Here is a 27,960-nt window from a genome sequence, read left to right on the forward strand (position 1 = left end):
TACTCATTCTTGTAGTATACGAAAACCATCAAAAAAACACTACTTGTAGAGGAATAAATACAAAGAACTATACTACAACGAAGGAACAAAGACAAAGAAATATATTACTTGTGCCTTATGGAAGAACAAAAAACACACAAATACCATAATATTACCTATCCAAAACAACATTTGGAATGTCTCTACATTCTAGAATACAGCACGAAATACACTTTTCAATCTGATACGTACGTGTGTTAGATTTCGAACCCGAAACCGACCAACCACCACCAACTCCGAAATAATCATAACTACTTCTGCATTCTAAAATAAATAATCATTTTACAAAGATTTAAAAAAAAATGGTTATTATTATAGAATTATTTTAGATTAATTAATTTCCCAAAACTTTAATTTATTTAGTTCTCACTTCCTTACATTTTAGGTGCATTAGAAACTTTGAAAAACACTAGCGCGTGGTTCCACAACATCGTTTCTTCAACATCCAAAAACACTAGGTGGGGAAGAGCCTCCATGACCTACCACCGCCGGTACCAATCCATAACTATTGGACTGTTATTGACTCACAAATGCAACTAACTATAACAACAAATCGTAGCCGGTTTCCCGCCGTACACTTTGCTATCTCCTATCTCTCTGCCTCCTCTCATTTTCACTCATCCAACATGGCCGCCGTATCGGAGAATGCCACCACAGAACCTCCGGTGATCGACGACAATGTCAAGTTCGGATTCTTACGGAAGGAGATGCACACCGAGAAACTCGCCGGAACCGCTATCGCTTACGACCGCCATGTTATCCTCTGCTATAAAACTCACGACACGTGGCCTTCTCGAGTTGAATCCTCCGACAGCCATCCGTTCCCTAAGCTTCTCGCTGGAGCTCTTAAAGCTCGTAAGAACGACATTCCTGTGAAGGTTACTCCTCCATTTATAAGTTTAATTTCGTTATGCGTTTATTCTGATGCGATGTTTGGAAATTGTAAAAGTTTGATGCGTTGTTTTTGGTTTCTGATATGGATTTTGTAGACTTTAATGACGATATGCGAGGGTCGTGAAGGTACAGAGCTATCAGATGGAGATGTATTGCTTTTCCCTGAAATGGTCAAGTATAGGTAATCCACGAATCCCTTAGGGTTTTAATTTGGTTAGTTATACAAGTATATAAGTTTTTTTTTTTGGTGAAGAACTGGTGATTAGGTTTATATATCTATTAATCTATGCCCTTTGCTTATGTTAATTTGGGCATATGAAACAGAATTTGGCATAAAAAGTGTTGTGAAACTTTGTTAATAAGGAAATAGATTAGTAGTTGCAGGTTTGCTTGTTGTTTCTTTTTCTGCAAACTTCTACCTCTTTATATGTTCATGTACAAGGTGATTAGTGATCATTTTCATTTGCAACAGTTAGTTTTAGAAATTTCACTCAACCATGTTTTTACTTCACATATAATTCATAGGAAGTTTTTGGCTATTTTGTCAAAGTAAAGAAATCTAATGAACCCAAATTATTTCATTAGTTTATAGTGTTGAATTGTTGATAATTGCTACTAACACACAAATAGAAAATTTCAATCTGTGATATCCCAAAAGGAAACTAATATTTTTTTTTTTTTTTTTTGTGGGACATTGGGAATATATGAAAGAAACATGGAATATCTAAAAAAAACATTGTCTCAAACCATAAAGCAATATGGTATATAAAAAACAAACACTAAAAAACATCTTCTCCACCACTTTAACATACAAAACAAACATGGGTTTGTAGTTTGTAGTTTGTACCTTCTCATAATTTGTTATTGTAAAATGATTTGGCATTTTACTCACTGTTTTTCTTTTTCATTAAAGGGGATTGAAAGAGCCGGATATTAATAGCTTTGTGGATGAAGTTATTGTGAATAGAAAACAATGGTCTACAGGGGTTCAAGAAAAGATGACAGGATCACACATATTTGTGTGTGCTCATAGTAGTCGAGATAAAAGGTGTGGCTTTTGTGGGCCCATTTTAATCAAGAAATTCAAAGAGGAAGCTGAATTAAGAGGATTGAAGAATGTGTATGTTAGTGCATGTTCACATGTTGGTGGCCATAAGTATGCAGGAAACTTGATAATTTATAGTGTTCAAAATAACAAAGTTTCTGGTCATTGGTAAAATAATCTATTCCCATTTTTTCCTCATTTTCTTTTTGATATTCATTTTGTTTGTTCTTGTTATGTTTTAATTGCTCTTATTGTTTTTGTGTTATAGGTATGGTTATGTTAGTCCAAATGATGTGCCTGAGTTGCTTGATGATCATATTGGAAAAGGTCAAATCATTGAGAGAATTTGGAGGTACCTTCTTTTTGTGTATTAATTTGGCTCGTTTAGTAAGGATTAAATGCAAAGATGTGTATGCTAAGGGCATTCTCGTCTTTTGTACATCGAGTTCAAGAGCAAGTCCTTGTCCTAATTTTTTCAGTGGGAGAAAAAATTAAAAGTTTTTCTCCCATTAACATGTCATATTCTCGGTTCAAATGCAGTACAACCTGTTCTGTCATGTCAGAATAGATTGTACTGCATTTGAGAGCAAATCCTTGTCCCACGACAAGAACTTTTTTGTCCCGTTAACATTTGTCCTTGACACAGGACAACCGGACAACCTGTTCTGTCATGTCAGTCATGTCAGAACAAAACAGGCTGTACATCGAGTTCGAAAGCAAGTCCTTGTCCCACTTTTTTAGGTGGGACAAAAAAATAACAATTTTTGTCCCATGAACATTTGTCACAGTCTCGGTCCAAATACAATACAACTTGTTCTGACAGAACATGTTCCGACTCTATCAGAACATGTTCTGACCTATCAGGTCATGTCAGAACAGGTTGTACATCGAGTTTGAGAGCAAGTCCTGTCCCACTTTTTTCGGTGGGACAAGAAATTACAAATTTTGTCCCATTAACATCTATCTCTTTCACAGTACAAATACAGTACAACCTGTTCTGTCATGTCATGTCATGTTGTTTTAATGAGAAATGAATTGAAATCGAGTTGAATAAATTTTTAGGGGCCAAATGGGAGTTCCACTTCTGAAGAAACTTTCTTCATTGAAAGCGATTGAACCATCACTTCCAAATGGAAACACTTTAATCAATGAAAAGAATAACGAAACAAACGAAACCAAAGAAGAGAACATTAAAAACAAGAAAGAAGAAGAAGATAACATTAAAAAAGAGAAAGAAGATGGGATTGGGGAAGGGGGAGGAGGGTGTTGTCAAGGTTTAAATGGGTTCTCATGCTGTAGAGATGAAAAAGAGGAAAAAGAATCGACGAGTAAAATTGATTTGTTGTGGAAAAAATGGGAGGAAAATGAGATAGTTACAGTGGCTGTTGTGGTTGGAGTTGTGGTAACTGTTGGTTTGGTTTATAGCTTTTATAAAAGGTTAAGGTGAGAAATGAAGTTCGAACTTCAAAATGAGATTATTATCACCAAACTTATTATTGGGTATACTTTGTATTGTTGTGTATAATTTTGTACGGGATTTAATATAGTGACTCTTCTTTCTTGTACTCATTATTATTATTATACTTATCTATAGGGCACTGATGCATTTTTCTAATTTAATTATTAAAAAAAAAAAAACCTATTTGATCTCCTTTGCGATTTTGCGATTGAGTGTATCAAGGTTGTTAAAATTGTGATCTTACTTGTAGGATTATATGATCCAACCTGTCTAGGAAAATTGTTTCCGGTCTTGTAAGATCGTAGTAGGATTGTTTCTTTTAAACAAATTAATATTTTTTATTAGATTAACTACGTAGAATACCCATTTGAATTGTTTATTGTTAAATAATGTCAAATGATATATTTGCCCAATGATGTATTTGAATATGACCATTCAATCTCGTAACTTATTTTCGTTCTTTATGAAGATTTTTCCATTTAGTTCACTGAGTTGTACCATCTTCCCCCCCTCCCCCCCCACCCCCGCCTTTATTTATTTATTTAATTTAATTTAATTTTTTTGTGAATTTGAGTCCTTTTGGGTTTTTGTTATCTTTCCTGATTTTGTTTTGATGAACAAATTTTTTTTGTTTCTTCATATTACTATTTGAATTCTAGATGCACAAAAGTCAAAACAACCTTCAATCTTGTTTCTGGACTCATTAAAAAGATGTTATATTCGATTCTTTCAAAAGAAAAACCATTTGTGTTGATGGATTGTTCTTCAATTGACCCTTATCAACACCAAAGAACATATCCAGAATCATTAAAGTGTGTGCTATTTTAGTCAAATTACAAATATTCCAAATCCACAATGATCTTCCGATTTTCCAAAAATGGGTTACGATTGCGAAAACTGTCACAATGCAAGAACACTTGTATGTGATAGATGCAATTCAGAACCAACATTCGTTAGATGCACTGACGAAAAACTCACTTTGTCAAATGTAACTGAAAAAGTCACACCGGTTCCTTAAAGGAAGCGCCGACGCCGGCGGAGAAGATGACGGCGGGATAAAGGAGTTTCATGATGCGTTCAAGCTTTATGATCTTGAACAATAACAAGTTGATTTCGGCTTTGGAGTTGAACAGATTACGATGTGATTTTGACTTTTAAATGGAAAAATGTTTAAGTGGCACTGGCTAATATTGGTTAAAATGACTAAAAAGATAGGTCACTTCAGAGTTTATTCCCTCATAAAACACAAAATAAGTTATGAGACCAAATGAGCAAATTCAAAATACATGGTTAGGTAAATATATCATTTCCCCTTAAATAATATATCAAAAATATATATTTTTATGTTTTAGACTATTTATTGTTAACTGATGAATGAAAAAAAATATATATATATATATATATATATATTTGTTTTAAAATTATTTTTGTTGGATTTTACGACCTAATTTGATTTTAGATATTGCAAAAGAAAATACGATTTTAAATGAGATCCCGATCTTGATAAATAAATTAAAGAATGATTTTAGGCTTTTTGAACAATTGCACGTGTGGTGTATATAGAAATATACTATATTTTTTTTTTAAATCGGTTAATTTGTAGTGTGTAATTTTATTTTGACAGTTACGATAGTCAATTTATAAAATTTAAAATGAAACGACAAGTATAACTATTAAAAAGTTGATTCAATTTCTGAAACGGACATCGTCCTAATGAACATATATTTTAGTTGCTTTTGAGAGTGCCAATCGATTTAAAGTCTAGGATACAAAATTTCATAAATGGCAAAAAAATTAAATAAATTAAATGTTATTTGAATTATTAGTTAAGATTTAAGACAATAAAAGAGAAAAATTTGGGGCTAATTCAAATACCACGATTTAAAATTCAAAAATCAAAATTCTAAAACCATCTAAATAATCTAAAGAAACAAATAAAAAAAAAACATATTAACTTGCTTTTCAAGTCTCTGTTCTTATAAATTGGATTTTTTTAATAGTGAATTTTATTATTATTATGAGATTTATTTTTATTATTAATAACATTAACAGGAAAGTAGAAGGGGAAAACTCCGTTACATAGGCAAGTAAATAGGGATTTCAACGGGGGCAAACATAACGGTGTTGCATCCCCGCCCCCGCCCCTACCCATGAATTTCTTTTATTATCCTTGCCTCCGCCCCCGTCCCCGTTTTCTCGTCCCCAATTGATTTTGGACTAAAAAAGTTAGTTTTGGGTAACAAATAGTTATTTATAGCAAAATTTTATATGTTGTTAACAACTTAAAAAGCATTTTTTTGCTGAATTTTGGCAAGTCAAAATCATGTTATTGTTTATTATACTGATATATATATATATATATATAAACGGGGCCACCATGAGGATTTCAAGACGGAACTGCCCATCCCCACCCCTGTCCCACCCCCAATTTATTTAAACAAATATCCCCATATGAGATGGGGCCCCCATGGGGATGGGGTCCCATAAAACTTTTTGACATCCTTAAATTCTATGGTTATCTTACTGTTTCTATTTAAAAAAAACAAGAAATAGTCCACTACCAAATCAATAATAGAGTCATTTCTTTATATACCGGTTCAAAAAACTATCAAATTTCTAAACCGTCATAATACCCATAAAATAGTAATAATAATTGCTTCCAAGACTAACTTTTTGGACTTGTGTATATTGAGATTATCGAACCACATCTACATGCTCATTGTTAGGGTGTTTATCAGTTGAAATCCAATAGATCTTGATGGAACTGACTAATACAATTATAATTGAATGTTGTATTTTATGAATCGATCCAATCCAATTGGTTATATACAACCGATGCAATTGGATATTGGAGCGGATCAGTTTTATCCACTTTTGCAAAGAGTCAACTTTCATATGTATTCACAATGATGAATATCATACTAACATTGTGCCTATATATCCTTTGATCTATGTTTAGTTTTTAAGTTAATGTAACATTGTGTCTTGATGTAATATTGTAAAATTTTATTTTGAGGTTAATTTATAATATTTTATAATGAAATTACAAGAATCTTATTATAGAAACTATTTCAATCACTTGCATTGTTTTATTGACCATATGATTTAATCGTCATATCAAAGCAATTTAAATACAAACATTGCTTTATTGACCATATAATTTAATGGTCATATCAAAACAATATTTTACATCTCTTATAAAAAATATTCCTCTTATGTGATTGAAAATAAATGTTTATCATGAAAAATATTAATTTGTTTTTTTTTGTAATCTCTTATAAAAAATATCATTCCTCTTATATGATTGAAAATAAATGTTTATCATGAAAAATATTAATTTGATTTTTTGTAACATAATAAACTTCTTTATTAATTAATTTTGACTTGACAACTTTTTAATCCCTTTTAACTTTCAACATCATATATATTTAATTTATAAATTTAATTGTGATAACCTAATAAACTCAATTTATTAATTTAAATATTATATATTAAAATAAAACATAAATTGAAACCTACAATATACTAAAAAAGGTCCAAAAACTATCTTTAAAATAATTACGACTTTTAATGTAGTATTTAATATATATATATATATATATATATATATATATATATATATATATATATATATATATATATATATATATATATATATATATATATATATAAACCTTTGATCTAGCGTAGTAGATGTATTTCAAGGTGTCTTTGATGGTCAAGAATCTAGTTTTTGAGTAAGTGTGCCATTCAAAACAGTTAATATACGTATAAATATAAATATAAAACCTAAAGTTAAAATGTAAAATAAACTAAAAAAAATGTTCGATTCTTTTTATCACAAAAAAAACACATTGAGTAATTTAATTATTTAGCCAAAAAACTTATAATAAAAATATATTTAGCTACACAAAATAATCAATAGTTTAATACTTCAATATCCAAAGATGATCGACATATATGATAATCAATCCAAAAGTCATGGATGACATGGCATAAAAACGCTGACACTGAATCTGAAAGACCACGTGGAGGGCACAAGCGGGTCAAAGATAGTTTCTCTAAACCCGATTCGAACCCATTTCACAAGAACCAACGATCCGACCCGATGACTCTCGTCCACTAGTTTATTAAAAAAAGAAAAACAAAAAATAAAAAATAAATACATAGTTGGTGGCCTGTTCTTCCAATCGGATCGATTCTGTTACAATAAATCATTAAAAAATCTTAGTCAAATTAAGATTAAGCATAAGATCCTGCTATTTTTTAATTTAAGATTTGCAATCTATTGTATTTAATGATGATCTGTTTTGTTTTTGTTTTATTCCATTTTTTAGTATTTAAATCTTTGTATTTTATTGGATGAATGGATGAAATACGCGGTGTTTATAGAAACAGAATGATTCTATTTATACGTCTTATTCTCATTCCATTTTGCTGTGATTTTGTCCACCGTTTTCAAATTCTTCATTCTCGTCGTATTCCGTTTCTGTCGCTTTGGATTCTTCGTTTTTCTTTATAATTGCTGTGTGTGTAATTCTGTGAACTCTGAAGGATTCTACATGGCTGTTAATATCATCAATGATGGAGATCGATCGCCTAGAGTTGTACTCAGTGAGCCAACCGGATCAACAGCGGAGGTTCGTTATTACGTTTATTGTGTTTTCGTTTGTTCATCACAGGATTCTCTAGTAGTTTCTACATGTTTCGTTTGTTTTTTTTTTTGATGTGAAAGAGTAATTTGAGAAATTTGGTGCCAGAAGCAAGTTGTTGATCGATTGTCGAACGATTAACAAGTGGTTAATCGCCTTCTTCTGGCTCCACATTTCTTCAATTCTGTAGCATTGTTGTTTTGAGTTGTGATTTTTGGTTCGAAGGAGTTATGTAACTCGAATTATGATCACAAACTTTTGGGGAAAATGTCAAATATTTGAAGTATTTGTTCGAGTCAGAATGATGGAATTATACATTGCAAGTCCACAATTTTCAAATCTACTGATTCGTCAATCGTAAAAATATTGTGTATTTATTATGCGACTGTTTCAGACTTTCAGCCCAGAATTCTAGGGCTTTCACATTGAGTATACTATTGAATGCTGAATGTCTTTACTCTCTATTTGCTTCTTTTCCAGTAACATACAACTTTCTGACTCCATTTCAGATTGAAATTACAGTTTAACAGTTTCTGATTTTGATTCATTCTCTTCTTATTCTTCTTCTTCTTCTTCCATCTAGGTGCTCTTGTATGGAGGTCAGGTTGTTTCTTGGAAGAATGAAAGGCGAGAAGAGCTACTTTTCATGAGCAGTAAGGTGATCCAACTATGTATTTCAAACTTCAAAGCCAAAATCTCTTCATTTTTTTTGCAATAAAGTTAAATATCATACAAGCAATGATCTGAATTCATGTATATTATGTGCATGTGTATGATCATGACTCATGAGGACATTCTCTATGTCTGCAGGCTGTTTGGAAACCCCCCAAATCCATAAGAGGTGGCATACCCATTTGCTTTCCTCAGGTTTCCATTCAACAATCCACAAAACCATTCTTTTTAGCTTTTTTTTCTCAATAGAACACAGTTATAAAGTATAAACTGTAATATCCATTACAGGTTGCAAATTTTGGTGCACTTGAGCAACATGGATTTGCAAGGAATAGATTATGGTCAATAGATGATGAACCTTCACCTTTACCTCCACCTAACAATCAATCAATGGTGGATCTTGTATTGAAATCAACAGAAGAGGATCTGAAAACATGGCCTCATAGGTACTTTCTAGTTTCCACATGATTTAATCAAATCTTTTATAGATTTTGGCTGATTATTTTATATATGTTTTTTGTTTAGATTTGAGTTGAGGCTTCGTGTGATTATTGGTGTTGGGAAGCTTACTCTGATTCCTCGTGTGAGAAATGTAGATAGCAAAGGGTTCTCATTTTCTATTGCTCTTCATAACTACTTTTCTTTATCAGATGTCAGGTTTGCATAATCCTACTTTTGATTTTTAGTATTGTGATTATTATTGTTTTTAGATAGGTAGAATGATATATGTGGTTTTTAAAATACAGTGAAGTACGTGTTGAAGGGTTGGAGACACTTGATTACTTTGACAATTTGTTAATGAGAGAAAGATACACAGAGCAAGCAGATGCAATTACCTTTGATGGAGATGTAAGATTTTATTTTTGTTACTTTCAGTTTTTTTATTCTTATGATCTTATAAAAAAATCCATCTTTTTTAAGTTAATATAATGAAAGACCTTATATATTGTGTTTGTTTTGGATTAAACCCCAGCTTTATATATTGTGTTTGTTTTGGATTAAACCCCAGCTTTATATAATGAAAGACCTTATATATTATGTTTTTTCAAAAAAACCCTTGATTTTTTTGGGGTAATCTTATAAAAGATCTTATATTTTGTGTTGTTTCTGGATTAAATCTCAACTTTATTTTTTTCATGAAAAAGACCTTGCATTTTTTCATTTTTTTTTTCGATGCGGACCTTTTAGATGTTTTTCTCTAAAAAAAGTTGTAAAATGTGAAGGTTTTTTCAGGAAAAATTAAAAGAGTTGAGGATTTATTTGTAAACATTTAGAAGGTTGAGGGTTTTTTTTTTGAAAAAAAAAAGATAAAGTTGAGGGTTTTTTCGGAAAGAATGAAAATATAAGATGAGGTTTAATCCGGAAAAAACACAAAATATAAGGTCTTTTATGAGATTAACCAAAAAAAAATTTGAGGGTTTTTCGGAAAAATATAACAAAATGCAAGGTATTTTTCAGGAAAAAGATAAAGTTGGGGTTTAATCCAAAAAACACAATATAAGGTCTTTTATGAGATTTAACCATTTTTTTGCTGAAAAAAAACCCTCAACCATTTAGTTTAGATTAATATCAAAAAAGATCTTATATTTTGTGAGATTAAATTTTTTTTCCCTGAAAAAGATCTTGTATTTTTTCATTTTTCCAGAAAAAACCTAAACTTTGTATCTATTTTTTCCGAAAAACACCCTCAACATTTTAACCGCTTCCAAATAAGCCCTAAACTTTTTTAGTTTTTCTCGAAAAATCCCTCACATTTTACAATTTTTTTTGGAAAAAAGAAAATTACTAAATGGGCCAGAAAAAACACAAAATATAAGGTCTTTTATAAAATTAACCTTTGTTATTCCGAAAAAACACTCAACCTTTTATTTTCTTTCCCAAAAAACCCTAACATTTTATGATCTTTTTTTCAGAAAAAAACCCTGCTAAAAGGGCCAAATAAAAAAATAGAAAAATACAATGTCTTTTTCAAGAAAAAAATAAAACACGAGATTTAATCCGGAAAAAAAAAACACACACACACAATATACAAGGTCTTTTATGATAATAAGTATTACCCCCTTTTCTTTTATCTTATTAGGCTTCCAAAAACCTATCCATTTATAGCAATAAAAATTGCTTTGTATTCAAATACCATTGCTATAATTAGTTAATTTTAGAGTAAACTACTGAAATCGTCCCTATGGTTTGGTTAAAACTGCACGTTTGGTCCCTAACTTTTCTTTTGCACTCGGATCATCCCTATGGTTTGATTTTGTTGCATTTTTCGTCCCTATGGTTTGATTTTGTTGCGTTTTTCGTCCCTTACATATATAAAGTTAGGGACCAAACATGCAATTTTGACAAAACCACACTGACGAAAAATGCAACAAAATCAAACCACATGGACGATCCGAGTGCAAAATAAAAGTTAAGGACCAAATATGCAATTTTAACCAAATCACAGGGATGATTTCAGTAATTTACTCATAATTTTACTAAAGCAAAATCCTTTATATAAAGAAATAAAAGTACATTGCTATTCTTTTTTTTTTTTTAATTTTTTTTTATTTTTACAGATCGATCGAGTGTACTTAAGCACACCCAACAAAATCGCGATAATCGACCACGAAAGAAAACGCACAATCGTCCTACGTAAAGAAGGCATGGTGGATGCAGGTTTATCTCATCACATACCAATTAAATTAAATTACATTTTCATAAAATAAAAAAAAAGAGTAAATTACATGAATGGTCCCTATGGTTTGGGATAATTTGCGTGCTTGGTCCCTAACTTATTTTTTTAACTCGGAAAGTCCCTATTGTTTGTTTTTGTTACGCGTCTGGTCTTTGTCTTATCTAAAAATACTATTATTTAAATAGTGAAAAATACTGGGATAGGTAAAGTAAGGTGAGTAGGTGAGATTGGAAGTGTGTTTATTTAAATAAATTAAAAAATAAAGGGCAAAATAGTTTTTTTTAGGTAAGACAGGGACCAAGCGCGTAACAAAAACAAACAGTAGGGATTAAAAATAAGTTAGGGACTAAACAAGCAAATTACTCTAAACCATAGGGACCATACGTGTAATTTACTCAAAAAAAATCCCAAAATGAATAACAATAATAAAATTACGACAGTTGTGTGGAACCCTTGGGACAAAAAGTCAAAGGCGATTCAAGATTTGGGCGATGAAGACTACAAAGCAATGTTATGTCTTGATGCCGCAGCTATTGAAAATCCAATAAGTTTAAAACCGAATCAAGAGTGGAAAGGTCGACAAGAACTTTCTATTGTCTCTTCTAGTTATTTTAGTGGACAGCTCGACCCACGCAAGGTTCTTGGCTTGCGCTAATTATAGTAAGATTTTTTTTTTATTTGAATCGATTTGTTTGTTTTGGTGCGTAATAGTACATGGATTTGGTGTTGGGATTGTTTAGAGAAAGAGAGAGAGGTTGTGTGTTTGGTAAAAGGTGTCGCGTTTTTCTAGACATCGTTTGAAACTTTTTAGAACTGGTTTGATTAAGTTAAAAAAGTAGTATCTCGTTTGTTTGCATTTGTAGTACCAATGCAGGTATATGACAAAACATGACAGTATTGTACTACTTTAGATACTTCAGACATGTATTGAACTGAGTTATTGAACTGGGTTATCAGTGACAAAAGATAAAAGATAGAAGTTGCAACTTTTTGTCTTGTCTTTGGAAAATATTTCAATGTCCTTGATTTTATGATGAGTAAATTACACGGATGGTCCTTATGGTTTGGAGTAATTTGCGTATTTGGTCATTAATTTATTTTTTAAACTCGGAAAGATTCTACTATTTGTTTTTGTTACACACTTGGTCCCTACTGTTTGTTTTTGTTATGCGTTTAGTCTCTACTGTGTGTTTTTGTTATGCGTTTGGTCTCTGTTTTACCTAAAAAATTATTCTTTAAATATGAAAAAATAATGGGATAGGTAAGGTAAGGTGAGAGGGGTGAGTTTATTTAAATAAATTAAAAAATCAATAACAAAATAGTTTTTTTAGGTAAGACGGACTAAGCGCGTAACAAAAATAAACATTAAGGACCTTACGAGTTAAAAATATAATTTAGAAACCAAACATACTAATTATCTTTAAACCATAGGGACCATTCGTGTGATTTACTCTTTTATAATTGAAAATAACTTATAAAGTTTTTTGTAAAACTGTTGTTTGGAATGATTGTATTTTTCTCATAACTGGTTGTACGTACATGATACACAATTACACATACTGAAGAGGATGACCAAAATACCCCTCGGTCTCTCCTTAATCACGGCTATTGTACTTATACTTATTTCGTGCTTTAAAAACTTTTATGAAGTCTAACAAATAAAAAGGACAACCTGAGATGCTAAAGAATGTAGGTTGTAAAGTGGGTGGATTGAGTAATTATAAAAGAGCTAATATATTTAATAGGTATCAATTCTTTTGTAGTAATCTGAATTTAGGAGGTTGTAAATATTTGAAATGAAGATATAATTTTCATTTCACGCGTTTTATTTTTTAATTAAATTTTAAATGACATCCGTTTGTCAATAAAAGTTGATGTAAATTTACTTCTGAATAAATGACTTGAAATTGTCATGTGGAGATGTTGCATGTCATATTGTATGAATTACTTGTTAGATAAATGGTGAGGAGTAAATTTATTAAAAGGTAAAATTAATGGATTGGAAATCGCCTAACAGATTTAAACGTATATATTTTTAATAGGCGTTAGAATCAGTTTGTTGGGTTGATCCATAAACATTTTTTTATGGAATATTGTCAAATACGACTTTTGACCCATTAGGCCGTTTGATCCAATCCAGTTTGATTCATGTGATTCCGTTACAAAGAGAATTTACTGTTTACATATTTCAAAATAATGTTACATATAACTGGAGGTGAACAAACGGTATTTTTTGGAAAGTGGATCGGTTTGGGTTAACAAAAGTTAAAACCGGTTTGAGTCAAAAAATCGGTTTCAAGCCGGTTTCCAAGCAAAAATATCAAGCTTATAGGAAACGGTTTGGATCGATTTGAAACCGGTTTAAAGTTGGGTTATGTTTTCACCCTCAATGGAGGAGTCATTTACTGGAAAAGGTTAAAACAAGAAATGGTTGTACTATCTACAACAACATCTGAGTACATAGTTGCATTAGAGGCGGCTCAAGAAGTTGATTGGATGAATAAATTCACGAATGATCTGGACGTTAGCATCAAAAATGTCATTGAGATGCTTTACGACAACACTTGTGTCATCGTTATCGCAAGAGACCCGATGGTTACGAACAAAACTATACATATTCAATGGAAATACAGTTTCATTTGTCTGGAATTGAAATTGAAAAATGTATTCATTAGCAAGGTTTAGGTTTATACATATGATAATTTAACAATTCCATTCACGAAGCCTCTTTCTCAAAATAAGTTTGCTCAAAATAAGTTTGAGGGTCATGCAAAAATGAATATGACTTGATTAGCTAGTGATTGGATTTAATTATATACTTTATTAATATTTAGATAGACAAAAGTGTAAAAATGATCCCTGTGGTATGCATTTTTTTAGGGTTTTAGTCCAAATCACGATTTTTTTTTGGCTTCATGGTCATTTTAGACTGATTTGTATGTGAAAATGGTCTCTCTAAAAATTGAAATGACTATAATACCCTTGTGGTATTTATTTTTCATTTTTCTTTCATTATTTGATGTAACGCCTGTAGATCCGGATTAGTCAATTAGAGACGTTAAGCGTCAAAAATGACTTTTTGATGGAAGATTATTTTGAAGCAATAATATTAATTAAGTTATAGTATATGTTACAAGGTTTCCGTGCATATAAAGAACGCCGAAATCCGAGTTATAACGAAGAAGTTATGACCTGTCGAAGTTTTGCGACATAACCGGCACGACATAGCCGATGTAAATAGTGAATTTACGTTAGAGCGATATTTTTCCTTAGCGATCTAAATGAAAGTCGTAGAATACGTTAAACCATGAGCGTGCATAAAAAGAACGCCTAAATCTGACTTCGTATGAGGAAGTTATGATTTTTCGAAGTTTCAGCATTAGCAGTATGCAGCCCGAAACTCGAGATTGAGCTCGAGTGATATTTAGCCAAAACTTTCTCAATGAGAATTGAAGATCTCATCAATATTAGTCCAACGATAAAAAGACAGACGAAAACGGAGTTCAAATGAAGGAGTTATGAATTTCGAACGGAGTTTTCCTGTCCCGGCCTACTAAAAGTAATATATTTATAACATATTAAAAATAAATTCAAAATTAGCCAATGGATTCTAAACGAGAGTTGTAGATCATAATCTCACCTTCGCGGCGATATAATGAACGTCGAAAACGGAGTTCGTATGTGAAAGTTATGAATTTCTGAAGTTCGGGGCACGAAACCCGGTACTGTGTCAGAGTTCACGACGTGAACACTGTGTTCACGACGTGAATTTTGAGATTTGACCTTCCGGAGCTGTCAGACACAAGTGGATGAGTCACGCATGCAATGACGATCAATCCCCACGACGTGAGCCTTAAAACTCACGACGTGAACCCTAAAATCTCACCCTATAAATAGAAATCAAGGGTCAGCCGATTTTGGTTGCTCCTCCCTTGCTCTCTCACTCCCGATACCTTCTCTAAGCCCTATTTTACCAACCCCCCCCCCCCAAAGCCCCGGTATCATCCCGAGACCCGAAGCAAGTCCCGAAGCCCGAAGATCCCGAGAAGAAAAGGAGTTTTCGAGTCGAAGCTCTGTCCGCGAGAAACCCGGTGTGTGAAGTGATCCCGGTTTCACCGAAGAAGTACTAATCTTAGAGCCGTAGTGCTGTCTGATCATCTTCTGATCAGGTGAGTGTATACTACCTTTCATAAACACGATAATAATACAAGTATGGTTTGAGTGTATTAAGTTTATTGTTGTTTATGTGTGTGAGTGTATACTACCTTTCATAAACACGATAATAATACAAGTATGGTTTGAGTGTATTAAGTTTATTGTTGTTTATATGTGTGTGTGTGTATACTACCTTTCATAAACACAATAATAACACAAGTATGGTTTGAGTGTATTAAGTATATTGTTGTTTATATGTGTGAGTGTGTGGTTACTTTCTTCTAACGCATAATTATTAAGTATTTAATATAAAATACGTGTTATGTGTATATTTTGTTGTTATATGCGTGAATGTATATTCACTTTCTTCTATCTCATAGATCTGATTTATTCTCTATGAAATACGTGTTATGTGGGTGTGCCTCATCTGTTATGTGGAATAGGTATTGAATGAGAATGTTATACAGGTTTTAAACTATGTATAAAAATATATATTTTTATCTACTAATATGCTGGGTAGAACATGGGTAGATAGTTGATGTGTGATAAACAGATGAGAGGCCCCGATGTTGTTATTATTGATCTAGTTATTCAGCGAGTATGGATTAGACCAAGAGGTTAGTTTTAGATCCGGGAGTATGGATCAGGTAAAGAGATAAACTTGCTATTAGTCCGGGAGTATGGATTGGGCACAGTTATAGATCCGGGAGTATGGATCAGATATGGATTAAGATTAAGTTAATTGTACCTAGTCGGGGAGTATGGATTGGGCACAGTTATTGATCCGGGAGTATGGATCAGATCAAGATTAAGGTATAGTTAATTGTCTCTATTCTTGGAGTATGGATTGGGTACAATTATTGATCCGGGAGTATGGATCAGATCAGGAGGTTAGTTTTAGATCCGTGAGTATGGATCAGTTAGTTTTAGATCCGTGAGTATGGATCAGGTGAAAAAGGTTAGTTTTAGATCCGTGAGTAGGGATCAGGTAAAGAGGAAAATTTTAGATACGAGAGTTTAGATCGTGTCGTTGTGAGGATCGATGGGGTGGGATAAGAGTTGCCTTTATATGGTGAAATTGTACAAGTTTGAATGTTCTATATTTATAAATATATGATATAACATTGTGGGATGAAAACCCTATACGCTCACCAGGCTCCCAAGCCTGACCCACTCAGTTTTCTTTATATCACAGGTATTAATACGAAGACATATTTCACGGAGAGATTTAAAGGAGATATAAATCAATTGTGTAATTAAATGTAAGTTCTGCTTATGCCTATATGTCTGTATCGGAACATGACATCCCAAGGTTTTATTATTAAATGAAAATACATTCTCTTTGAGAGATGTTTTGATAAGTTATTATCTTATCTTGTTTTGGGAATAAATTCCGCAACCATTTTTTTTTAAAAGATTACTCTGATTTTATAAAACAAAGCATAAACAAATCGGTATTTTCTGGCCGTAAAAATGGGGATGTCAAATTTTAAAATTTAATATTTAATTTATTTTAACAATTAAAAAATAATAAAATACCTCTCTCTCTCTCTCTCTCTCTCTCTCTCGTGAAAGTCTTTGTCATCTTCTTCTACTCAATCCCCAACTCCCAAGCCTATTGATTTTGAAACACCACCACTGCTCAACCACTACTCCACCATAGAAGCACCGGTATCCAATGTGAATCACCACTGTTGGCCACCGTTTGTCGACCAACAACCCCCATTTTCCTTCTCTTACTCCGACAATCAATCCTAACAGCAATAAAACCACTAGAAATCGAGGGAGGTTCTTCGATCCTTGTCTAATCGAGAAGGGAGAAGCAAGAATAGAAAACAACAGCATGTGGGGGTGTTCATGAGGAAAGAATCCGGTGAACCAAGGCTGCCGCCCCTGTTTCAGTTTCTCTCCTTCCTCCCTCGTTCTTCCCTATCGATCAACAACTCAAAACATCCTCTCGTTTGCAGTGGTCCTCGATTTTGGCTTCGATGAAGTAAGAGGAAGAAGAACCGGTAAACTAGCGAGCTGTTACAACTCCCTATCCATCCTCACTTGGTTCTCCATCACCTCCAGCACCTCCTCTCTTCTCTTACTATTGGTGATTTGAAGCCACAACTCCGACGAGTGAGCTATCAGCCGAGAAGGAGCTCATCGGAAAAACTGTTGCTCTTCCACCATTATAGCTACCCGCCCCTTGTGACTGCTTAACTACTGCAGAACCACACTCCACCATCGGAGCTTCCTGATCACAGCCTTCCATTCGTGATTTCAGCTTCTCCGAACAGACGAAAACGGAGACTCGTTCCCTTAGCTCTCAACCGGAGATGATGCAAGTTAAAGCCTCAAAGGGTCGTCGGAGATCGACCACTCTGTCCCTCCTTGCGATTTGAATGACCACCATCGGAACTTCTCATCGTTTCCGATTCTTTCGTTCCTCCAAATCCCCAAACAGATGAAGAAGACGATATGTGTTTTTTATGTTTAGAGAGAGAGAGATGTGGGCCCACTTATTTTTTTTAATTTTTTAAATAAATAAATGAATATAAGATTTTAGAAAAATGAAATAAAAATAGAAAATAAATACCCAAGGGCATTACAGTCATTTCAATCTATCGAGGGACTAAAAACGCAACGAAATTACCTCAAAAGGACCACCAATTCAAAAAAGTCATGGTTTGGACTAAAATCCCAAAAAAAATGCATACCATAGGGACCATTTTTTGCAATTTTGTCATTTTGGATATTTTAAACTATATTGTAATGACATTTTATCTAATTCGACATATGGGAATCTTTTTTTACATTAATGTTATTGTGTTCTATGTTAGCATGTTCAATACGTGAACAACCTAGTTATTTTAAATTGTTATTGTGTTCTATGTTAACATGTTTAATCCATGAATAACCTAGTTATTCTAAATTGACCATAGTCGTTCATCGTTGTGGGAATAACTATGAATAAAGACTAATATGAATTGGATTGATTGATTTTCATGTATTGACAATGGAAAGGTGTTGCAACGAAGTTTATATATATATACTTGTTAGAGAACAACTATTGGACATGACCTACTTCAAAGATCACTTCATGGATTGTTATCATAGGTGAATCTTGAACAAAAGTAATATCTTTGTATCCTTTGACCCGAGATACATATCAGGGACTCGAGTATAGAAAATTGCTATGCTTTGACATGGTTAAACATGGTTCGTAACTGTGCAATTATAAAGGAAACTGTTGTGTATAACATGAACTATACAAGAGGTATATGTAGTCAAGATGAGATTTTTCCTCTTATATGTTGAGAGTTAGACATCTAAGGCGCATCACCTAAAGTTGGACAATAAATAAAAATGATTGCATTCCATGTCTTCTATACAACATGATGTCTTAAACAAATGGAATATTGATTAACTTACCATATGCATCAATTGAATATTTGAGCCCTTGGAATTGGATGTTGATAGATTCCATCTCTTCATGTGTTATTTGGGCAAATAGTATGTTGCTAGACGTCAACTATAGTCCATATCAATTCATAATGAATCTTGTGCAAGCATGAGATTGTAGGATTCATATGCTCAGGAATCAAGTTTGGATGATATTGTCAATTAACATATGATCCTATAAGGCCACACCTATTATTAAGCAGTCACTTATTGAATATTTATTAGATTTCTATTACTAATAAATATCATTAACTATTGTATTTAAATTGGAAAAATTATTTTTTTTATGAAATATTAATATTTGCCAAAGAGCGTATCTAAGTATTAACTCATAAGGTATGAATTAATATGTCATGTATAAAGTTTTAGAACCCTTTGAGTTCATTAGATTAAACATGTACATGTGGGAAATGTGATGGAGTGTTAACCACTCCACCCTTCTCTCTCTTTCTTTCTTTTGGCTGAACCCACCCAAGTATGGATGGAGGTTTCTTGTTTATCTTACTCTTGCACACATCATGCTCCCAATAAGCCTTACCTTTGACCATGATGAAAGTATGGTCCTTAGATATTTTATGTGTGTATATATAAGGTAAGAAAAGGCTTTCCTTTGAGGTTGGTCTTCTTCTTCGTTTCCCCTTTGCCTAAAGATACACTCTCCCTTATCCTCCTTCTCTCTCAATAAGACTAGTAAAGTGGTTGTGATTTAAAGTGCTTCTCCTATAAGACTAAATTTTGTTTAGTTCTTAAAGGATTAAGAAGTTCTTAATACAAGCAAGAAATTTAATTTTTGGTGGCTTGAACTTGTTGGTGGATACCAATACAGAAGATCATACTCTTTGTCTTTTCCATCTTCTTTAACTCCCTTATTCTGAGTGGGATCAAAGGTTGTCACCCTTAAACACCATATTGTTGTTTTATAATCTTTCTAACTAATGTAATTGGATCCTTGATGATTTTGTTTTAAAATGGTCTTAAAATAATAGTTATTGTATTTAATGCTTCCGTTGTCGTAATAAGAAAAAGTATAATTTCTAACTACAAAACGCCATATCCGATTCACATGATTTCAGAAAATGGAACCTCATTATTCTTCTATATTGAGCATGGTTGGGCTAGTAGCAATCCTAATAATATCTTTTAAGAAAAGCAACATCTTTATCTTTTCCAATTCCAACAAAATCAATAGCATCGAACATATGATGTATACCATTAGAGTAACCAAAAGGGAATTTGGACTATGGTATATAGTAGTATAGCTTCATATATTTATTTTGTGTGTATTTGTTAAGATAAGCAACACCTTCATCTTTTTCAATTCCAAAAAAAATCAATAAGATCGAACCTATGATGTATCCCATTAGAGTAACCAAAAAGGGTACCTGGTAAAAACTCTTTGGATGTGCACAACAACTTTCATGTATTTTGTCATTGTCAACTAACACCAACATGGAACAAAGCATAAGAGTTTTCAGGAGAAGGAGGAATTAGAGAAAGTCCAATTTATCGGTCTTCCTAATTTAAATCCTCTAATTTAGCTCATTTTTATAACGTGACACTCCTTTAATGAATTTTCTTTTATTTAAATTATGTGGAGTTTTTCTTTTAATGATGGGGCAGAAAGGGGCCTGGAGTAACAAGGTTATCCCTTCAACATTGACTCGAAGCACATTTTAAACCATACTCTTTGACCTTAATGATGTATTAAACCTTCAAATAGAATTTTAAACACCTAGAAAACCAAAAAGCACGAGGGACCAATTAAAAAAATTCATAAACATTTGTATGGCATCAATGGCATTATCACTTACTAATAATACTTATCTCATTATCCTTTTATTTATACAATGTTTCTACCTTTACATATAACCCTAAGTAACATATATTTATAAGATTATATTTCAACTATTCAAGGGGTCATTCTATCATTTAGATAATGTTTCTAATTGAATTTTACATTTGTTTCTTCTCTTGAACTCTTTAAATTCTTAACTTGTGGCATCCGTCAAATTTTGGTCAACATGGGTCAACAAAAGTCAATTGTGCGTATATTAGGTCAAAAAGGCGAAATGTGATTTTCATAACATCCCTAATGTATTATTGAATAGTATAATGTTACATACACCATTTCGAATCCATAATAGAATAAACGTTTATATTGCGATCAGTAAACTACAGTAATGTAGTAATTCGATAAAACACACCAATATTACCGGGAATTAGGTAATGTTCATAACACGAGGTTTACGTGTACACAAATCCATAAACACGTTTTAAACGTCATATGCCCTAATATTTTGTTGATACTCCGGTGGTTATTCTGGAAAAATGTCATACATCAAGAAAAATGAAATGTTATCACGTTTAACGCTTACATTTTATACAACAAATTTGAGAAAAACAATTTAATCATAAGGTGTTAATATTATTGTTATAATATTAAATAAAAATATTTTTATTTGCTATTAAACCTTACCAATTTCTCAAATGCCACCACACTTTTATAAAAATGACAAACTTTTATAACAAGGGCTAGGTTTTTTTTAAATAAAAAAACTATATAAGACAAATTATGTCTCTTCTCTCCCAACATATCTCTCCATATCGAACATCATCATCATATCATTTTTATATTAAAAAAATCAAAGAAGCTTACCTTGATTATTTTAATCCAAGAACCCTACCTTCATTAAAATAATCATAACACCATAGCTTATTATTTTAATGAAAATGACTTACCTCTACATTTCCCCATGCAACCCACCCTTTCCCTCTCTTTCCCCTCTCTTCTCTATAAAAATCGGCCAAAAGGCCTTCTACCCACCCTTTCTCCATCTTCAAACTTCTTACATTCTCTATAGTGATTCTAAGAGTTCCAAGTTGTTTCCAAGTGTTTTTACAAATCTTTTGGTAAGTGTTTTTTCCACATTTTCGAGTTCTATCACCCATCCATCATCATCTTTTGGTTATTTTATTCATAATCTTGAATCAAAAACCCTAGGAAAGAATCTTGAAGTTCAAGGAGGTGTTGTCTTCCAAAGCTTGAATTCTACCTAATCTTTCTCACCATTTCTTGCCATCTTCTAAGGAAAGCACGAAAGGTGAGTTCATACCCCATTTTCTACTAGTTTTCAGTCATTTTACACTTTTGGAGGAGGTTACATATCATGCAAACAAAATACATTTTGGACAAATGCTTTACACAAAGGTCCTAGTTCTAATATATGTTGGATAAAACTTTTAACCTTTGGGTAATACTATTACATGCATGTTTATGTTCCTTTTATGAAGATATATACATATATTCATGTTTTCAAAGAAAGCACACAAGTCTTATTCTTTCATATGCACAAGTTTCTCATATTGGAGCTTTTGTAAGGTAAATGATATCTTTATCTATTGAATAATAATATTATTATTATATATTGGATAAATACAAACTTAATTTTTTTTTACCAAAAGTCTAGTTTTGAAAGATTAAAACTTTGTGTTTACACATTGGATAAACCATTACCCATTGGATAATAGCATTATCCATTAGGTAATACTATTACACACTGGGGTAACCAACATACATGTAGAACAATATTTTGAACATGGGAAAGCTTTGATTTCATTTACAACCTAGAATAACATACTTTTGATGGGTTATGTTAGACATTTCTTCAACCATTACACTAAGTCCCGACCTTATAATTGTTAAATCTTAAATGAGTGGGATAATTGTGTATAGATCTATATGGGGTTGACAACCCGCACCTAAGCTGCTAGCTACAGCTAGACCTGCAGGTCTAGGGTGACAATTGCCTTAACATTTCATGACGTCCAAAGAAACGTCGTGGCGGGCAGCATTACGTACAATCGATAGCTCGATTATAAAGGCTCACTATAACATTGAATAATAAATTCTAGTGCAAGATACAGTATATGTATGGTTATTTGCTTATATGCAACATTTATAAGTATGGTTGGTTACGCATACACTACATTTATAAGTATGGTTATTTACTTATACACTACATTTATAAGTATGGTCATTTACTTATACACAACATTTATAAGTATGATTATTTACTTATATACTACATTTATAAGTATGATCATTTACTTATTCACTCGATTTTTGGATAATAAAAATCACATGACAAGTCATACTTTTTTTTAAGTTTAGAAGTTATGAGAACTTTTATTTTATAAATGATTTTGGATACATACTACACAAATACATTCTTCTTTTACGTTGAATGCGTACAAATACAAAACTTTTTACAAGATGGAGATACGATTTTCATATACGGAAAAATATCGGATCTTTCTACAACTGAACTCTTATGAACTCACCAACTTTATGTTGACTTTTAAAATGATATGTAATCTCAGCAAACAATTAAGCTCATATCAGTGGAGCTACTTTTGAAGACAAGACACCAAAAATCATTATGAAAACTACTTTATTTGATAACATGCAATCCTTGTAATGTATTTTGATACTAAGTAACATGTGGGTCATGTAACCGATATAATCATATGATATGATAGTTGTTTATGTACTTGTGTCTAAATATATACAATTATTGTGATACTATGGTCATCATTCCACCCTCAGACATTTCCACCATCCGGTTTGGGGGTGTGACATAACTAGCTTTTTATATTTACTAGTTTGACATATTTGTACATACTAGTTCCACATGAATTGGTGAGTTGTGATCATAATTTGTGAATTGCCTTTAGGATAACATAGAGTGAAGTATTATTTTGTTTGAGGGTTAATGCCTTAAAAGAGTAACATACTTTGTTTCGTGTTCATATTTAGCCAACACTATTTTTTTCTATACATTTGAGCATTAAACTTGTTTCTCATGTTCAAAAAGGATAATATTATCGATTGTAATATGTAATATTTTTTTTTTTTTTATCATGTTAAACAAATTAAATGGTCACATTATTGGCTAAATATATACACGAAACGAAATATGATTTGTTTTCATACTACTTTTTAAAGGATATTCTCTTTTTATAGTGTAAACTAAGAAATAACACCATATGAAATCACATATATTTAACAAATTTAATTTTGAAGTTTTTATCAATATAAAAATTGATGTTATATATTTTTTAAAAATGTTATTTTATATTCTTATCTTATTATTGTATTAACATAATTTAATAGAAATATTTAACAAAGCATGCGTATCTATACTACCTTATAATAGAAATCCAACTATTTCCATAAATAGATTCAATATAATAATAATATTTTTTAAGACGTCCAAACCATTAAGCTGTTAGTACAAGTAATCATTAATAAAATAATATTAAATTTTAAGAGGTATAACCCTTATTACGCTATTTACAATGAGTTTATGCATAGAAAAATACCAAATCTTACGCGGTTAACATGAATTACGTACATATTGAATAGGCTTTGGCTTTCTTCTTCAAATTGAACTGGTCAAAGAAGAACCCGTCTTCCTCAGATTTTGCCAATTGAATCGGTCTATAGATAAACTTTATATATCATCTCTTATCTTAGTATCTATAGCCCTTCCTTGTAGAATAACCCTAGATGAGTCGCCATCTCTTCTCTCCTTGAACTCTCTCCCTCTCTATTAAATACTCTAAAATTCCTCCCATATTCGACGCAGTTACCCACCACACCTTGACCACTGAGACCATTACAGTCGCTGCTAAACACCTCTGCCTTTCTCTTCTCTTGCATATCTCCTTTAGAAACCCGAATATCGAACATCACAACACCATCAGTAAACTTTGTTGTCACATAACCTTCACTACCATCAAACAGGCCACCTTCATCATCATCGCACTTCATCTTACCACCGTTCACAACCCCCATCTCTCGACATCTAGCATATGCTACTGTTCTATTCTCTAATTATTTGATTTTGATCGATTGCACTGGTCAAGTCTAGAACGAATCTTTTTCTTCATATCTCTGCCCCATCCCCTTATATGACCAATTGACTGCAAAAAATTTCTTATCTGTGAGGTCGTAAGTGTTACGCATTTTACACACATACCTGGAGACCTAACCATCTACTACTCACAGCTGGTCGCACTCGACTCTCTAGAAACCTCAGACAACCATTTTCACAAGTGTCATAGTGGACCAGGATCCAACACGATTTCAAGGTTAGTGCTCTTTAAGCCATATGCACACATATATTCTCTTTTTGTGGTCATAGGTCTCCAACCATCTCTCTCTCTCTCTCTCTCTCTCTCTCTCTCTATTGCAGAACCAGGAGGCAAACACTATTAATTTACAAACGTTCTCTAACAATACAGGTTTTTGTTAGCAATTTTAAAGTGTTCTTTTCAGTCATTTATCACATAATCGTCAATGTTTACTCTCAATTTCCGGTGTTTCCTCTCCATTTCAGGTTCTGATGTTTGTCTACATTTTGGGTAATCATTTGTATATTAAATATTCTTGTATAAGTGTATCTAGAGTAAAGCTTTCTTGTTTAAGTGGTACTAAGGGTATTTGTGTCCTTTTGACATTTCTCAACTATCTGTATTATTTCAGGTATATCTTCAACTATCTGTACTGATATGGACTCCGGTTAATGAAGGAAATATCTTATTACTCTATCATTTTACTGTAGTTGTTGAATCCTTATCCATTTAATTAATGTTTGTTTTCAAGAAAAATAACAATTTTTGTTATGAATTGGGTGAAAATCACAGAAATCGAACTGTTATCATGACCTCACCACCATCGTCTACCATCTTTGTCTTCTCCCCTATCTTTGTATTCACACTCTAATTAAACCCCAACGTTGAAGCCTTCACTAACCATCTCCATCTTCACCACTATCCAGGTAAATAGTTCTATCAAATTCTCTGTTCCATGTTTTTTTTTAGTTTTACTTAATTGTCATATAATGATTTTACTCTGTGTTTCATGGATATATCGATTCTTACACTCACCTATGTTGTTTAAGATTATTTAGAGCTATTCATAAATGCCAGATTATTTGATGAGATCAGCACACACTATTTCCAACCAGTTTTAGGGTTAGTTGTTTATTTTATTCACAATTTATGAGCTTGTTTTACATTATTTTTTGCAGGAGTATATTGCCTAACACCCAATGTGCAGAATATTGGTTCAAGTTAATTCAATATATTTCAAAACTTGACTATGATTATTGTGTTTAATTCATCTTGGTTTTGTTTTTGGATTGTAAGAATTTTATTATTTTTTTAAGTTGTTTTAGTTTATCTGATTTATAGGTTTTGGATAATTTTTTCATTTGATGTCCACTCTCTCATTTTTTCGAAGCAGGACCTGTTACTTCATCTCTTCAACAGTTCAACTGATTGTGATTCTCACGATTAAAAGAAAGAGTGATTTTATTCTAGAGAATTATCTCCCCTTACAAGCTCAAGTTAAGTTTTTTTTAACCCAAATTGCACATTTGGTATTATAAATATTCTTAATATTTGAATGCAATTGCAGATTAGCTAATACCGTACTTCCATTTTATCTTATTCTTTGCATTGAAAACAACTAAATACAAGGAATAGCATCGTACTTTCATTTATATGCGAAACTCTAAGCTTTCTTCCCCAATTCGCATTTATACATTAAAAACTTCGCATTTTCATTCAAATTCTTCGCATCTTGCATCCATCCGTCTTTGAGTTCATTCGCATTTCATCGCATTAACTGAGAAATTAATCAGTTGTCTCATATTCGCATTTCAGTTGTTTGAGAAACCCAGATACGAACCCAAATGCGAAACCCACTGATTTCAAATGCGAACCAACCAAAAATCATCAACCACGTACTTGTGTCACCAAATGCGAACTGAATATCACCATTAAATTCTCCTCGCATTCTATAGATGCGAACACAATCCAGATCTCCGACTCCAAGCTTGCGAAATCAAAATCAATTAACCTCAAACAAATCGTGAACTTCTTATGCGAACTGTTTTGACCCACAAAACCAAATGCGAACTCAATTGATGTCATATGCGAACTGATTTCATAGATGCGAACACAATTGATTTCATATGCGAATCCACATCCATCGATATGAAACCAATACCAGTTACAAGTAATTAGTAGCAACCATCGATCCTCTAATTTTCAATTACTCAGCCTTCGCTTTTCATACAACCCGTCGACCCTGAAAAATCGATAAACACCAAATGTCTCATTTTTAGATCGATTTTCTGATTAAATGTCATATTTGAAGAATGATCGATTTTCTGATTAAATGACCCCATTTTGCGAAGTTGGACCACTTATATTATTTCTTGAAAAGATCAGGTGCCAAATGCGAAACTCTAAGCTTTCTTCCCCAATTCGCATTTATACATTAAAAACTTCGCATTTTCATTCAAATTCTTCGCATCTTGCATCCATCCGTCTTTGAGTTCATTCGCATTTCATCGCATTAACTGAGAAATTAATCAGTTGTCTCATATTCGCATTTCAGTTGTTTGAGAAACCCAGATACGAACCCAAATTCGAAACCCACTAATTTCAAATGCGAACCAACCAAAAATCATCAACCACGTACTTGTGTCACCAAATGCGAACTGAATATCACCATTAAATTCTCCTCGCATTCTATAGATGCGAACACAATCCAGATCTCCGACTCCAAGCTTGCGAAATCAAAATCAATTAACCTCAAACAAATCGTGAACTTCTTATGCGAACTGTTTTGACCCACAAAACCAAATGCGAACTCAATTGATGTCATATGCGAACTGATTTCATAGATGCGAACACAATTGATTTCATATGCGAATCCACATCCATCGATATGAAACCAATACCAGTTACAAGCAATTAGTAGCAACCATCGATCCTCTAATGAGGAAACAGTTTCCTATTCGATTGTGCTTTGCAATGACAATCAATAAAGCTCAGGGACAAA

At 32.4% G+C, this 27,960-nt stretch overlaps 2 protein-coding genes and 1 long non-coding RNA gene across 3 annotated transcripts; all 3 read left to right on the top strand.

The window, feature by feature from the left end:
* Nucleotides 1–447: 447 nt before the first annotated feature.
* LOC145037262 (altered inheritance of mitochondria protein 32-like) lies at nt 448–3,547 on the top strand. Its single transcript, XM_078985885.1, has 5 exons — nt 448–917; nt 1,029–1,114; nt 1,847–2,146; nt 2,247–2,330; nt 3,041–3,547. Exons 1-5 carry the CDS (start codon nt 570–572, stop codon nt 3,423–3,425), a joined length of 1,203 nt encoding a protein of 400 aa, XP_078842011.1. The 5' UTR covers nt 448–569; the 3' UTR covers nt 3,426–3,547.
* Nucleotides 3,548–7,625: 4,078 nt separating this feature from the next.
* Nucleotides 7,626–12,294, top strand: LOC145037263 (putative glucose-6-phosphate 1-epimerase). The gene is made up of 8 exons (XM_078985886.1): nt 7,626–8,077; nt 8,673–8,747; nt 8,900–8,956; nt 9,050–9,207; nt 9,287–9,418; nt 9,508–9,610; nt 11,320–11,419; nt 11,879–12,294. Exons 1-8 carry the CDS (start codon nt 8,000–8,002, stop codon nt 12,091–12,093), a joined length of 918 nt encoding a protein of 305 aa, XP_078842012.1. The 5' UTR covers nt 7,626–7,999; the 3' UTR covers nt 12,094–12,294.
* Nucleotides 12,295–25,632: 13,338 nt separating this feature from the next.
* On the top strand, nt 25,633–26,348 carry LOC145037264 (uncharacterized). The gene is made up of 2 exons (XR_013678704.1): nt 25,633–25,885; nt 26,138–26,348. It is a non-coding gene; the product is annotated as an uncharacterized LOC145037264 (long non-coding RNA).
* The last annotated feature ends 1,612 nt before the right edge of the window (nt 26,349–27,960 follow it).

This window comes from Lactuca saligna, chromosome 3 (genome assembly GCF_052625555.1).
Source record: "Lactuca saligna cultivar CGN05327 chromosome 3, ASM5262555v1, whole genome shotgun sequence".
In the NCBI taxonomy this organism is placed as follows: Eukaryota; Viridiplantae; Streptophyta; class Magnoliopsida; order Asterales; family Asteraceae; genus Lactuca; species Lactuca saligna.

Bases quoted from the DNA above. Each gene is read 5' to 3' on its own strand.
- LOC145037262 (XM_078985885.1), top strand. From the start codon at position 570: ATGCAACTAACTATAACAACAAATCGTAGCCGGTTTCCCGCCGTACAC. The intron at 1,115-1,846 runs GTAATCCACGAA...TTTTCATTAAAG, and splicing joins CCTGAAATGGTCAAGTATAG to GGGATTGAAAGAGCCGGATA. The intron at 2,147-2,246 runs GTAAAATAATCT...TTTGTGTTATAG, and splicing joins AACAAAGTTTCTGGTCATTG to GTATGGTTATGTTAGTCCAA.
- LOC145037263 (XM_078985886.1), top strand. From the start codon at position 8,000: ATGGCTGTTAATATCATCAATGATGGAGATCGATCGCCTAGAGTTGTA. The intron at 9,208-9,286 runs GTACTTTCTAGT...TTTTTTGTTTAG, and splicing joins CTGAAAACATGGCCTCATAG to ATTTGAGTTGAGGCTTCGTG. The intron at 9,419-9,507 runs GTTTGCATAATC...TTTAAAATACAG, and splicing joins TTTTCTTTATCAGATGTCAG to TGAAGTACGTGTTGAAGGGT.